The sequence below is a fragment of the Mustela putorius genome, unplaced genomic scaffold (assembly GCF_011764305.1).
Source record: "Mustela putorius furo isolate JIRA1106 unplaced genomic scaffold, ASM1176430v1.1 tig00537275_pilon_pilon_pilon, whole genome shotgun sequence".
NCBI lineage: Eukaryota > Metazoa > Chordata > Mammalia > Carnivora > Mustelidae > Mustela > Mustela putorius.
Window position 1 is genome coordinate 194465 of NW_025422413.1, and position 14940 is coordinate 209404.

The 14940-nt window shown below is 51.0% G+C and overlaps 1 protein-coding gene across 1 annotated transcript in view; it reads left to right on the forward strand.

Moving 5' to 3' along the window:
* The window catches only part of CSGALNACT1 (chondroitin sulfate N-acetylgalactosaminyltransferase 1), a 92234-nt gene that overhangs the window by 74553 nt on the left and 2741 nt on the right, over positions 1–14940 (forward strand). Inside the window, exons 5-7 of the mRNA XM_045073807.1 lie at positions 3822–4000; positions 4537–4631; positions 13444–13525. Of these exons, the coding sequence (XP_044929742.1) occupies positions 3822–4000; positions 4537–4631; positions 13444–13525 (356 nt within the window). The remainder of the gene's footprint in view (positions 1–3821; positions 4001–4536; positions 4632–13443; positions 13526–14940) is intronic.

Below are 14940 nucleotides of genomic sequence, written 5' to 3' on the forward strand. Positions count from 1 at the left end.
TGTGTGGAAGCGGTCCTTGCTTTTGCATGGCTCTGCTGCCCCTTCCTCCACTGTTTCCTACACAGCGGGGCAGGGCTGCTCTGGCCAGTGAGCCAATCCCCTGCCCAGCGAGTGAGCAGCATTTCTGAGTGAAGCCGGCGAGCGTGTGGTGGGAGGGGCCCGGCCATCCTGCCGAAGCCAGTTTCTCTCCATCCTTTTGTGCCCTCTGCTCTGGGGCTGGTGCTGATGAGGCTGAGCAGGGAGGAAGATGTCCACTTGCCAGGCCCAGATGTTTGACAGTGTATTAATCTCTCTGTTCTGGAAAAGAGAGAAAGGGAAGTAGTTCCCATTGTTTTTCTGCTGTTTCCAGCTCAGCTCTCTGTTCGTAATAGAAAATACCTGTTAATTATCTGAGGCCCTTCCTGACAGCAGAGAGGAGAGCATGGGGTTCGTCCAGAGCCTGGTCAGTTCTAAGAAGGGCCTAGGCTGAGTGATGGAGAGGGAGGGCAGTACCATTACCCTCTGCAGACAGACTCACAGCTGAGCCCGGGGACCTGGCAGGCACCCTGGGAACCACAGACGGATGACGAAGTTAGCCCTGGGCCTTCTCCAACACCTGTGAGTGGTGAATGGTGCCTCCCAGACCAGCCACGACTCTGTCCCCACCCCGCCTCTGCTGTGCCCTCACGTCCAGCTCTGTGAATCAGGCCTTCGGCACAGAGCCGCCATCTGTATGTCTGCTGTCAGGCCGGCAGGAGCAACGCGTGTCTCCTGCTGGCCAGCGCTGGTCGTGGTGGATGAGCTGGGTGCGGGAGCCTTCTTTGCATGAGCCTGGGCCCCCACTGGGCCACGGGGCAGCTGGGCAGACAGTGAGCCGAGTTGGGTGCCCACCCTGCCCCTTTCTGCATGGCCTGTGGGTGCCCTGAGAGGGGCCTGGAAGAGCCCATTTGGAGATTGGGTAGCGCCTGGACAGAACATGGATTGTCTCATCCTTGTAGAGAGCTTCGCTGAAGAGAGAGGAAGCAGATCGCCTTTCACTTTAGGGCCACAGGGAGGGTCCATCGGCATCCGTGCTCCTGAATTCCCTTTCTCTAGAGGCAATATGTTGAAGCCTAGAAATTATGTTTTAAGATTTTCTTAAAAAGTTCTTCCAGATTAAGGTCATCTCAAGCACTAGGCACAGTGTCCTCCTCACTCCTTTCCTTTCCCTGGGGGCTCCGAGTGATGGACGAGCCCCACCCCCAGCTTCCTCCGCCCCCTGCCCTTTGCTGCCAAAAAGCAGCTCAAGCCAGGGTTGGGGAAATTTAGAGATAGAACAAACTTGATTAACTTACACGTTGGGTAAGTGTAGATATCAAATTGCCACTGTCCCCTCTGAGCTTATAGTACTCAACTGTCTTTCCACCATTCACGCCATGGTCTCTAATGCTGTTACCTCAGTTTCTGGTGCTGCCTTGTGTTCTTAAATATTCAACATGACTTAACTTTTGTAAAAATTTGATATATGTGCACAAAGGACCGTAGGCTGTTCCAGGAGGGAAACTGGGCTGTTCCTTTAAGAGGAACTGCATTCCTCTTCCTCTCGTGAAAGTTGCTTGCTGTTGTTCAAATAGAGCATTTTTGTATTTGAACTCTCTAATGGTAGAACCTGGAAAACCTGGAAAATGGTGATCCTGAAGAAAGAAGGCCTTCCTGCTCTGCCAACTAGCTAATGCAGATATCCCTGCATTCTAGGAGGGTCCCCAGAGCCTATGAGCCTTGAGACAAGTCAAGAAAGAGAACCATGACTGGCTGTTAGAAAAGATGAGCCCCAGGAATGTGGCTAAGTCCTGTGAGACCTGGCAAGAGGCTTCCTTAGATGAAGAGGGGAGAATCCAGGTGCCTCCCAAGGGTAAAACTTTCCTGAAAACTGCCCAGACAGGGCAGGGAGAAGTGGGCTGAGCTTGACTTGCAGGAGCGGAGCTGTGGAAGCCTCTAGCAGGTGTGGACATGGCTGCAGAGGCCACACTCCACCTGCATGTGTCTTTGCAGCAGGGAGGTGGCCTGGTCCTCATCAGGGCCAGGCCAAGCATGAGGAGGCCCCAGAGCATGACTTCAGTGCCACTCACAGAAACTATGACCCGGGGGGCCACCTCCCTGGGGCACGCAGGAAGGGGCGGATCCCTCCACAAGTAGAGCCCTGCCTAACCGAATGCAGAATCCCAGAGAAACAGAATTTGAGGGTGGAAAGGGCCCTTTGGGCAATGAGGAACCTGAGGCAAGAGAAGTGAAATGACTTTCCCCAAATAGATGAGAGAGCTGGGATAAGAGCCATTTGTCTGCTGACGTGTTTCCTCACAGACATCTGCTGAGCACCTAGTGGGTGTGGGCCTCGGATCCAGGTTTGCTGACGCAGACGCCTGTGCTCTCCCAGTCACCAGCCCTCCTGCCCTGATCTAAATCTGAAAAGCCTGTCTGGCACTAGATTCAGACAAGGTTGGGCCCACAGATTCCAGGAAAAAAAAAACCCACCCCAGTCCCAGATTTGAAAGAAGATGTTGCGTCAGGAAAGGGGTAGCGGAACTAGTTCCAGTCAGCTGATTAAATGACCAGGTATAAGCACAACCTCACATTTGAAAAGTTTCTGACTCTGTTTTTGTGTTGACTTTCACCCAAGAGAGTTCCTTGGCATACAAACTTTGAAACGGAAGTGGGTTTTTATATGTTTTGAATACCTCAAGATTAGAGAGGCATTAGGAGAGGGCAGTGGGTGGAGGGGAGAGCCCAGGCTGTGGAAACAGAGGAACCATGATGAAAAGACGGGGGCATGAGCCAGAAAAGAAGATTTGTCAAAGGCCAAGGCCGCCTGCTGCACAGGCAGGGTTAGGAGCTGGACCAGGACTCAGAGTCATTCCCTAGTCCTGTCTGGCAGAAGACAACTCCTGTACCACTAGGTACCACATGAATTCCTGGAACTTCTGCTCAAGACATGCCCCATTTCAGAAGGTTCTGGTGTCCCTGGGAAAGAAGAGCCAAATGAAGAAATGTCTTGCTTGGCTTTACCACCACAGGCCTGGGAGTCCTTGCCGGGGCTGAGGACAGAGAGAGCTGATGCTTACAAACCACTTTATGCTCTTGGCAGCATTGACCTAACTAGTAGTGCTCTGAGTAGTTAAGGGAGGTGCTATTATTCCCATTGTGCAGATGAGGCAACTGAGCTCTCACGATATAACAGGGCTGGCCTAGATCCCAGAGTTAATCTATAGGAGATTAAGGCTGTCTGGGACAGCCTTAGTGATATGAATCCAAGTCTGTCATTTTTTCCTCCCATACTCTCTTGCTTTTCCTGAAGATGGGAAGGAGTCCAGGCTTAGATGTGTTTGGGGATAGACATACATCAAGATCGTCATGCCTGGTCTCGAGTCACATAAAGATGAGAAGATACCAGGTGGGTCCATTCCGGTGTGATTTTGTTTCTTTAGCTCAGTGGTTTCATTCAGGTGGCTTGGGAGGCATGGAGATTGTCCTGGGTTCTGTTCACCCAGTCTCCACTGGTTCAATTCTCGCTATCATAGATAATGTCCATTAGCTACAACAGTACACTTTTCACTGTCGGGAAATTGCTAGAGAAAGAAGAAATAAGTTGGTGCTAAAACCTTCCTGAGTGTTCTTGGTACCTTTAATCTCAGGGAATTTCCAGTGAGTCTGGGTCATTCTGTATCTTCTTGGTAATCTCAGTGTCTTCATGGTTACAACGCCTACGTGGCAAGATGTGGATGGGCCCTGGACTTGTGTTTCCCAGGGGAATCTGTCCGCCTGGGCATGTGAACACATGAGTGACTGTATCTGGTCTTCCCTTTCAGAGCTGCCAACTTCAGGAATTTTACCTTCATCCAACTGAACGGAGAGTTTTCTCGGGGAAAGGGCCTTGATGTGGGAGCCCGCTTCTGGAAAGGAAGCAACGTCCTTCTCTTTTTCTGTGACGTCGACATCTACTTCACCTCCGAATTCCTCAATACGTGCAGACTGAACACACAGCCAGGTGAGGGTCTCTGGAGGCGGCGCTTCCCTTTCTCTCCCCCGTGGTGGTGTTTAGCTATGTCACACTCACATGCGTTCCTTCACAGCTTCCTCAGCTCTCTTGCTTCTGCACTGGCGCCATTTTACCCCAGAGGGAAGGAAAATCATCTGGTTTGATTTCTCCTTTGATGTCAGTGTGGGCCTGTCAGCCACCATAAGTCTGAGGCTCCTCATGCTAAGTTCAAGTCTGTAACCCATTTTCCATTTTCAGCAGGGAGGTCGGCCCACACAGGAGAAAGTGTGGGGGGAGGACAGGGACTGGAAAGCTGTCTGAAACTGAAGGGAGAGGGGGGCTGTAGGCATGCACTAACGGATATCAGAGAGGCTGTCTGTCTGGTCTAGGTGCGCAGAACTTCTAAGATGTGATTTAGGGTTGAATGATAAGAAAAGGAAAAGTGGATGGAAATACCTGGGATATTTCGGAGGGCTGAATAGAAGCCAACCAGCCCAATAGTTCCGTCTGTTGCTTTAGGGGAATGTTTGTTTCCTGGTTTGCAGGGAAGAAGGTATTTTATCCGGTCCTTTTCAGTCAGTACAATCCCGCCATAATATACGGCCATCCGGACGCAGTGCCTCCCTTAGAACAGCAGCTGGTGAGTAATGATCCGCAGGGGCCCTTGTGTGGCTCTGGGTCCTCTCTTTCATTACCAGGGGCACCTGACCATGAGTAAAGGTGAGTGGAAATCTGTGGATTGATTCCCATAGTAATTTTTAAGTTTGGCATATGTTCTGGCCTTTGCTCCCAGCACCTTGTTCATTAAAAGTGCTTGCAATATTTAAAAGCGGAAGATAAATAGGAACAGTACCTCATGGAAGGTAATTTCACACCTTCGTAGTTTTCTTACATGGGTTTGGGAAACTAGGATTATTGCATTACGGATGCAGCACATTTTCTCTTTGTTATTACAAACGCTCCCAGGTAAGGAAGGTGACGGATGGCAAACGGAAGCCAGAAGGGGGTGACTCTCCCCAGGTCACATGGCGAGTGAGTCAGTGGAGGAGTGAGGACCAGATCCAGTGCCCGCCCCGCATGCCACCATTCCCACAGATCACAGTCCCTCTGGGCCTTGGTCACCAGCAAGGTGGCTCTTAAAGGAAAGCTGGAGGGGCTTCTCTGCTAAGATCGGAGCTGCGCAGGTCACGGAGAGTGGAACACACGGCCACCAAGGAGCTCTGGAGGCTGAGTGGTCTTGGTGGCAGTGGTGGTGGCAGCAGTGAACCCATTTAGCAGAGAAGCCGTGCGGGCCACAGGAGAGAGTCTCTGGAACGCATGTAGATATGCCCTTCTGAGATGAAAGTCCCCATTATTGTGTGTCACCCCCAACTCGGATGGTGACCTTTTCCGGCAGAGAGATGAGCTGAGTGTGTCTAAGGCTGCCTTCCCGCTCAGGCTGAGTATCAGGAGACCACTGACCTTGGGCTGTCAGTTCTTCACCGCCTTGAGCATTTCTTCTGTTTCCTCTGGAGGCAAAGCCGTGTCTCTTCCCACGAAGTGCATCTTAGGGTGGGGAAGGGAGATCTGCTGTGTGAACGTGAAGGTGGGAAGGAACCGAGTCTCTCATGCTTCTGTGCAGTGGGAGAGTAAATTGATTTTCATTGAAAACATGCGTTCTTTGAAATTCTCTTGGAGGACCAATTCTGTCCTGAAGCTTCCAGAGTAGCAAAACCTGTTCTCTCTAGCCCCATCCTCCAGTAAACCTCTGGCAGCTGTTACAGTGATCTTCTCCAGAAGATTTCAGCTTGGGTTCCCTGAGGCTGGATGGGGCCGACTCCTCACCCATCCAGCATGGTTTCCCTCCAGGCCCATGTTGCGCGGCGCGGGAATAATACAGTTCTCTCCCCCGCTCGGTGGAATTCCAGCACCAGATACGCTGAGTATCTGTTGACGGAACTGTTTGTGTATGTGTGCTGCTGTGTATGTCGCCACGGAAAGTGTTTTCCATTCCCCAAGAATCAGTTTTTATCTGCTTGAGGGTGAGATCGCTTCTGTTGAGACACAAACCTTCTTGTTTCCCTTCCCTGAGTTCTGAGCTTAAAATAGGGTTTCGGGGGGGAAAGGGATACAGGATTTATTTTCTTTCAACCTACATTCCTTTGGTTTTAAATAAAGTGCTTCTTTATGTTTGACATCAAATGTGATTAATGTTTTCAACTTCAAACTCATAAAGGTCCTATTTGCTTGCAAAGAATTCTTTTCATTTCACACTTTAAAAGTTTTATCCTTGTGTTAGCATTCCTGCAGAGAAGCAGGTGCAGCGGGAAATGAGAGGTGTGATACGGTTCAACCAGTTTCTTGGACCCCTAGAATTAATGGACAAGCAGAAGCAGAACTCAGATCGCCGTGTCCATAGCTAGAGCCTTGGAATTATCCCGCAACCGGGGACCTTTACTTCCAAATAGACCTTAGAGCTTTCCTAGAGCATATATATCTGCTATGTTAGGATTCAGTGTTCATGAGGATTCAGTCCAGAGAAACACAGGGTTCTCATCCACAAAAGGAAAGTGTTGATTATGTGTGTTATTGGATGAGCCATTTCTGGAACACTTGCTACCTGCAGAGAACTAGACTGGACATTCTGGAGGAGTCGGAGGAACTGAAACAGTTTCATATGCTCGGCAGTGACTGGAGAGGTCACTTTACTCTCTCGTTTTTGTAGACTTGCCCAAGATCCCACAACCAGCTAGTAGCAGAACTCAGGCCCAGAGCAGGATCTCCTTACCCTAGTGCACTGAAAGACTTTGGATCTAGATGAGGGCTGAAATATAAAGGAAATGGGCTGACAAAAATTCCAAGGGAGAACATCAAGCTACAGAAATTCATATAATGGAGACAGAATGTGTAGGTCCTGAGAAGGTACCAAATAAAAAGAGATAGTTAGGAACCGTGAATTAGGAGGGACTTCCTAGCAAGGGTTCATTTTGTCTCCGTTGTGAAAGATCTGAGATCTACAGATACTCTGGAGAGCCACCCTTGGAGTACATCCGTCTCAAGGTGGAGGGAGGATGCAGGTCCAGAAGGGAGCTATGACAAGAAGGACTCACGGATGCAAACACAAGACGAGTGCTCAAGCAGCCCCGTAAATATGACCTCCTGAGTGCTCCGTGCTGGTCACTGCTGTTTGATAACACTTTGTCTTCAGACTAAAGCTGGAAGCCACATGCCTGGTGTGTGTGTGTGTGTGTGTGTGTGTGTGTTTTTAGACTACTTGTTTCTTTACTTTTGAGTACAGACCATTAATAATTAGAAGTATGTGAAACCATGGGATTTTATGCTAACATTTAATTTCTTGAGTTGTAAACCTGAGATAAAACTTGCTCATGCTTTAATGAAGAAACAGCTCAGAGATCAAGGAATGACTCTGATTTAAATAATTATTGGGGCTCCTGGGTGGCTCGATGGTTAAAGCCTCTGCCTTCAGCTCCGGTCCTGGTCTCAGGGTCATGGGATCAAGTCCCGCATCGGGCTCTCTGCTCAGCAAGGAGCCTGCTTCCTTCTCTCTCTCTGCCTGCCACTCTGTCTACTTGTGATCTCTCTGTCAAATAAATAAATAAAATCTTTAAATAAATAAATAATATATATATATATATATAAATATATATATATTTATATATGTATATACAGTCCACTTTCCCGGTTCAAATATATATTATACTCATACTGTAGACATTCCACTTTCCCGGTTCGCGGGAGCCTCCTGCCTCCTGCCACCTCCCCCCATAGACCCTCTCCCTCCCATCATCCGGTCTTTCCTTCACCCTCTGCCAGAGATACATTTGCAAAACACAGATTAATCCCATTTTAAATCATCTTTTGTGGCCCAAAGCCAGTGGTGTGCTAGTAAATGTGTAACAACGCACTCCCGGAAAGGAGGGGGGAGAAAAAGCCCTGATTCATCTTGTTGGCCATTTTCTGTGCCATCAGTGCCCTCACCGCAGCCTGGGGGGGCGGGTCTGAGCCGCTGAGGCAGGCAGAGACTCACAAGGTCCTGGGGAGCTGGGTGGACCCGCACAGCACTGCGGCCTTGATGCCTTGTGGGGACTAAGTGCTCCCCACGCTGACTCTGACACTGATGACCGAGGAAAAGGCTGCAAACCGCAGCAGCAGGTGCGCAGTCCCCAGCTTGACAGATGCCCCCCTCAGCTGCTCTGCCAGGTGAGCATCCCGCGCCGCTCCAGCTTCCTCCTCGGGCCCTCTCCTCACCCGGGGACGTCCTCAGTGCCAGAAGCCCCAGTCCACCCTGCATCATTGAAACCCAGCGACTTGGTGCTACTCTGTCCAGTGTGTGAGTGGCACTCCATCCTCTCTGATTCTGTCTCCTCCCTATCCCCCCTCTTCCAAGAAGTATTGCACCACCAACCTGCTCAAATGTCTGAAGTTTGCTGACTGGAACAGTTCATGCTTTTAGTCTGTTTTTCTATATTTGGGAAGCAGGCGCTCACTGCGGACCGAGACTAGTGTGAACAGATGCCATCCGCAGGCTTTCGGAAGCCAGCTCGGTGCCCGCTTTATTTCGTGGGATAGCCAGGAAGGTGAAGAGGCCTTATTCTGCTCACTTCTCTGAGGAAAACCTGCAGCTCAGAGGCATAAGTCGTTGCCTGTATTGCTGAGTGGGATTGCTGATGGGGACAGGGCCGAGGGTGCTGAGTGGCCTTGCTTCCAGAAGGGCGTAGTCTAGCTTTCCGTGTAGATTCCTAGACCAGAGAACCTGGAGGATTCCTTTTCCAGTACGATACCCTTCAGAAGACACTTTATTCTTTTCAAGCAGGCCCCAGTGAAAGACTTGTGGGGAAATGTGGGTTAATACAAATCTTGGAGGAGGTGGCCTTTGACCCGTTCTGTGAAAGCTGTGCCTCCAGAACAGTGCATTTCTCAAGAAATGGAAAGGCTCCCAGCAATCCTGGTGTCGGTCTGGGCTTAGCCACCATTGGCTGACTTAGCTCGGACAGGCCAGGCTACCTCCACACTGTAAGGCCCATGCGTGCCCCACGCAGCCTCTCTCTGGGCCCACATAATGAGGAATGTATGATGCGGGGGCTGGGGACACCCAGCTCAGCCCCTGAAGCTCAGGATGCCGGCTGCTCACAGGCAGGACGGGCTGTGTAATCGGCGTGGCCCAGTACACAGTGAAAATGCAGGGCCCTGGCTCTGGACTTAGCAAGAATTTCAAAAGCGCGAAAGCAGGCAGGGCGCCCTCTGAGCGCGGGGCCTGCGGGCCGCACGGGGTGTGTACCGCGGGCACTGTGCGTGAATGCAAGCCTGGGCAACACGGCCTCGGTGCTTCGCAGGCTCTCTTTGATTTAGAGGAAATACTCGGCCTGAGTATTTGTTATTTATTTTATTTCAGGGCCCAGATTGCTTCGCGGGCAGTTGTCCAAGTCAGCACCATTAAACCAACAGGCGCGGACTGCCTCCCGGCTCTCCACGCAGCTGCGGGACGCCGCCTTCCCACATCTCTGGGGAGAGACACCGATTTGTGCTTTGTGCTCTGGTCCCTATAGAAAATAATCACCCCCGTCACGTGAATTGCCCACAGAGCTGCGGGTCTGGAAGCTTCCTGTGGGAGAGCGGGCTTGACAACTGTCCTTTGTGGTGTGTTCCTGCCCTGCAGTGCTCTGCTGAGATCTAACTAAGGTGGGGGGAGAAAGGGGCTGCAGGAAGTTGAGAGGAAGCCAGCCCTTGAGAGAGAGTTTTTTAAGTGAGGATAGCACTTGAAAACCGATAGGTGAAATTCAGGACGGATGTTTTTCTTTTAACATACAATCTTTATCTGAGGGTGTCTTCCTCCTCTGTTGTAGTAAACATCATTGGTATCTGTCTTTTCAAAGTTCGAACAGAGCAGGGGAGCTTCTTGTGCCTGGGGTCGAGGCTCTAAGCAGGAGAGCCGTCTGCTCAGAGCCCAGGAAGGTGAAAACGTTTTAGTCTGTTCCTCCAAAGCCCCACAGTTCTTTTCCCACTGGAATTCCTAGGCCTTTGCTGACCCACTAAAGAATTCTCTGCTGGAACCCTGTCTGTTTCCACTGGCATGGAGCCCCCTCTGCCCTAGGAGGGCTCCTCATTCTCTATTGGAGGAGCATTTATGGAGTACCTCTGTGTGCTGGACCTTGATCTGGGGGTTGTGAAGGATTCCAGGGCCCTGGGCTGACCTTCACCAGCAGTGGTAGGAAGGACAGAAAAGAGAGGAACAAATGCCTCAGCAGGACAATTTCAGAGAGCTGTGAGTGTTACAGAGAAAAGAAACCAGGTGACGGGTTAGAGAGTGACGTGGTGGTGACAGGGGTGGGGGTGTGTGCTGACACTGGCTGGGAGGGTCAGGATGACTGCTCTAGGCAAGTGACATGGAAGCAGAGCCCAGTGGTGAGCAGGGAAAAGGTGACCCAGGCCAGGGGTCTGCAAGTGTCTGGCATCGGGGACCTGGGAGCCTCGTGTGTTCGAGGGGTGGGATAGGAGGAGATTCTGCACGAGGGGGTGAGGTGGACGAGGCAGGCAGGGGTCAGGTCACGTAGGACCCTTGCAGGCTAGAGGTTTTCTCTGGGTTTTATTCTAATTGCATTAGTGAGAATGCAATTAAAGCGCCTCAGGGTTTTAAATTGGAGCGTGCTGTGATCCGATACACGTTTGAGAGGACTCACTCCCAGCAAGGCCAAGGGCATGGTGCCAGGGACTCGGCACAGCTGTGTGTCACAGAGCCTGTCAGAAGCAAACCCCCTCTCGCCCTGATGTCCTAGGCCATGGGTAGGGTGCGAGCCAACCCGTGTCCACCAAGGGCTCAGTTTCAAGGAGCATTTCAGATAGTGGCTCTTTCTTTCTTTCTTTCTTTCTTTTTTTTTTTTTTAATATTTAATTTATTTATTTGACAGAGATCACAAGCAGGCAGAGAGGCAGGCAAAGAGAGAGGAGGAAGAAGGCTCCCCACTGAGCAGAGAGCCCAATGTGGGACTCGATCCTGGGACCCTGGGATCATGACCTGAGCTGAAGGCAGAGGCTTCAACCCACTGAGCCACCCAGGCGCCCCAAGATAGTGGCTTTTTCTGGCTTGCCAACTTTAAAGCCAACGTTAATAAGTGTTTACAGAGTGCATTCCCCAGCTCATAAATCAGTTTGTGTCTGTCCCACGGTCCCCAGGTGTGAGGGTCCGTCTTGACCTTGTTCAGCCTTGCCGGGCACCGCATGCACAGCCCATGTCTGGGGTGACCACCTCTTGCAATCCTTCTTGTCTTTCCTCCCAAGCCCTGGCCCATTGCTCTTCCTGTTTGGGGCGTCCCTGCTTGGAGTCCAGGTACACCTCAGCCAAATGCTTGATGTTTGGTTACTGGCCCTTGTCTTTGACTCCATTTTTATCCAGAAGCTTAGAGGACTCGTCTGTCTGTGTCCTTGCCAGCAGAAAGGATATTAAGCCATTAGCTGTACCAGAAACCGTGTACCTGGTATGAAACAGAAACTGTTTTTAAAAAAATGACTCAGTGGAGATTTCCCCAAACTTTCCTTCCCTGCAAAATCTTTCCAGTTGATACTAATGAAATTGCCTTGTCACTTGGGAGCTATTGTATAACGGGCCTTTGTTCCAGTTGGAGCACATCTGCGGGGACCACACCGACTGACAAAACCTCTCTCGGTCCTTGTTCCCCCGGCAGCCCTGACGCGTGTGTGTTCCCTCAGCCCAGCCTCTGCAGAGGCTGTAGCGGAGATAAGATGGTTTCATGGATCACAGAGCCAAAGAATTTTTGAGTTCACAGTCCTTCCACGAGCCATATATGGAATATAATTGAGGCTTTGGGGGACGTAACTTGGAACTTCGGGAAGGTGGAAGGGCAGTGAGGCTAGATATTTGGATGGTGGAGCTGGAAGAGACCTTAGCGGAGATTTAGCTCCACCTCCTCTTTTATTTCATTGTAAAAGATTTTATTTATTTGAGAGAAAGAGAAATGGCGAGAGAGCACAAGCGGGGGGAGGGGCAGAGGGAGAGGGAGCAGCAGGCTCCCCGCTGAGCCTGGAGCCTGATGTGGGACTCGATTCCAGGACCCTGAGATCATGACCTGAGCTGAAGGCAGACGGGTAACCGACTGAGCCACCCAGGGGCCCCTTACTTATTTTTTTTTTTATTTTGGGGGTGGCACAGAAGGAGGGAGAGAGAATCATAGGCAGACTGCATGCCCAGCATGTGGCCCCATGTGGGGCTTAATCCCAGGACCCTGAGATCATGACCTGAGGTAAAATCAGGAGTTGGATGCTTAACAGACTGAGCCATCCAGGCGCCCCTTAACCTCCTCATTTATAGGAAAGGAAATAGAGGCTCAAAGAAGTGAGGGACCTGCCTGCGGCAGAGAAGCTAGCCGGTGGTCAAGCTGGAAGGAGACACTGGGTCTCCTCCCCTGCTATACACTGTCTCTGAAGAGCAGCGAAGGGAGCCAGACCTGGGGCGGGCAGAAAATGCAGGAATCCCAGTGGAGGGGACCCGGTTCGGCCTGGCCTCCCTTTCCCTTCCCCAGGAGGGGACTTTCTCCCCTAAGCACCTATGTTAGTCTCAAGAATGAAGAACTATTAAGCTCTCAAAACAAGCCCTGGAATGACCTCAGCCAAAAATTTAAACCAACGTTTTAAAAAGTCTTGCTGCTTTAGCAAATACACTGGAAATTTCCCTGCAGAGTGAGAGACTGAGTGGGACCTGGCCCTGCTCTTTGGAGACGGTCACCGCTTGGATGGCCTCTTGGTAGCCCTGCTGCTTGGCACTGCCACAGATGTTTTGGGAGCAGTTTGGTTTTAAAATAGTTTAAAGATGAATGGACAGAGTCTCTCTTCAGAACCTGGACTCTTGGTGCCCTTTACCTCGGCAAGGGAGAGTTAGCAGAGCTGAAGCAACCCAGCGACTTCTCGGGTTTTCTTTTTATTCCCCCGAGGGAGTCCTGTGTGTGCCCTGTGCCAGAGCAGCTGAATTCCGAGCTGTTCTCTCTTCCTTTTCTCCACTTCCTGAGCCCTTCGCTGGCTCCCTGCCCGGCCCTGTGTGAGGGGCCGAGGCCTCCAGTTCTCTCTGGCACTGGTGTTGGGCCAGACACGTAGGTGGCTTTTCCATGGCATCGCTCAAAAACTGGCTCTCCTGGTTTGTTTTTTGAGAGAGAGAGAGAGAGAGTGTGTGTGTGTGTGTGTGTGTTTTCATGCCTACACCCTAGAAACATTCCAGCCAGAGGTGCCAAAAATCACAAGGCCCATTTGGGAACCCGTGAGTTCAGTGTATCCCTAACCATCCGCAGGGACTCAGATCCATCTGCATTTCCCACAGGAGGTCGTGGGGCGGCTTCTCGTCGGGTGGGCTGGGCTCCCTGTTGAACTGTGCTCACACTAGTGTGGGACTGCTCTCTACCTCTGCCCACTCGGTCCTCCCCTCTCAAATGACAGTGCTCTCCCTGCAGGTGATAAAGAAGGAGACTGGATTTTGGAGAGACTTTGGATTTGGGATGACCTGTCAGTACCGGTCGGACTTCATCAATATAGGTAAGAGGCACCGACTGGCGGCAAGTCTGGCCTCTGCTGCCACCCAGAGGCCACGAGCAGCCCGGGAGGGAGTCGGGGCAGCTCCCCAGGAGTCTGAGGGCAGAGGTAGTGCCATTTTTTAAGAGGCCCTTCCTCCTGTCAGGTCCTTGGAGACTGGACCAGGATGAGGCTTGGGTGTGCGTCGACACACGAGCCCCTCTGATCTCCACTAGACCCGCTCAGTTACCCCAAATGTGGCACACAGTCTGAGGAAAAAGACTGTTGTCACAGAAAGGTGGCTTCAAAGCAAGTCTCCCCACCCTCCCCACCCCCCAACCCCCAATGCCTCCTTCCCACCTGGTTCTGGCTCTGGTCCTTCTCAAGCAGAACATTCTGGGCCTCCATGGTAGTAGCGGAATTCACTGAAAAAAAAAATAAGGACAACACGGGGAATTTGGGAAAATCACATACTGGAAAGGGTTGAAATTTCTCTCTGCTGAAACTTCGAAAATTCTAGGTACTACTCTAAGCTCCAGATGAGTGTATAGTACCTGTCAACACACACACACACTCAGAGGCTCCCAGAGCACTGAGCGGAAAGGCCCTTAGGTTGCAGCTGAAAAGGGCAAAGGCACCACACAGCAAGTGAGGGATGTGGGATGAGAACAGAGCGTTTCCTGTTCCCCTTGCAAATACTACCCCACTTCCCACAGCAGCACCTCCTCCTGTGCCCTGAAACAACAAAATTGTGGATCATACGTGACTAGGATATGAATGAATAAGGCAGAAACTTTGGTCTTGTGCTCAGGCGGTCAAAGTGGACCCGGCTTGGAGTCAGGGTAGCCCTGCCCTCACAGAGCATGGAGATTTCCATCCCCACCCCCACCCCCATATGCCCTTTCTAAAGCAGGTTTTCATTTCGAGAAACTCTGTTTCCTTGTTCTTTGTACAAGAAAAGATTATTTTGTGATGATGTAGGTTTATCAAATTTGAATGGGAATGGTGGGAATGGTAGGCTGGTGAGGACACTCTTCCTCCATGAGCCACTGATAGGACCTCAGAAACTCTGGGTCACATCTGGACCCCGATCTTTCTTTGCCATCTTGTATTTATTTGCAAGCATCTTACTTTTGCACCTTCTATTTAAGAAGTTGTGATGATGTTGATGATAATAAATCAGTTACAGCTAAGCAAGCACTGCCCCTCACATGACTATGTCATTTGGTTTTGACATTTAGTTCATTTCAGGATAAAGAAACCACAACTCAAGAGAGGTGAAGTGGCCAACCCCAGGCTCCAGTTCCAGACCCCTGAGTCAGTATCACACCTGCCTACCATGGGGGGGAACACAGATCACTTGCATACAGAGCCCAGCTGAGGGCAGGCTGCAGGTTTCCCCCACGGATGACCCCTCTGGGCCCAGTGATGGCCTTGAT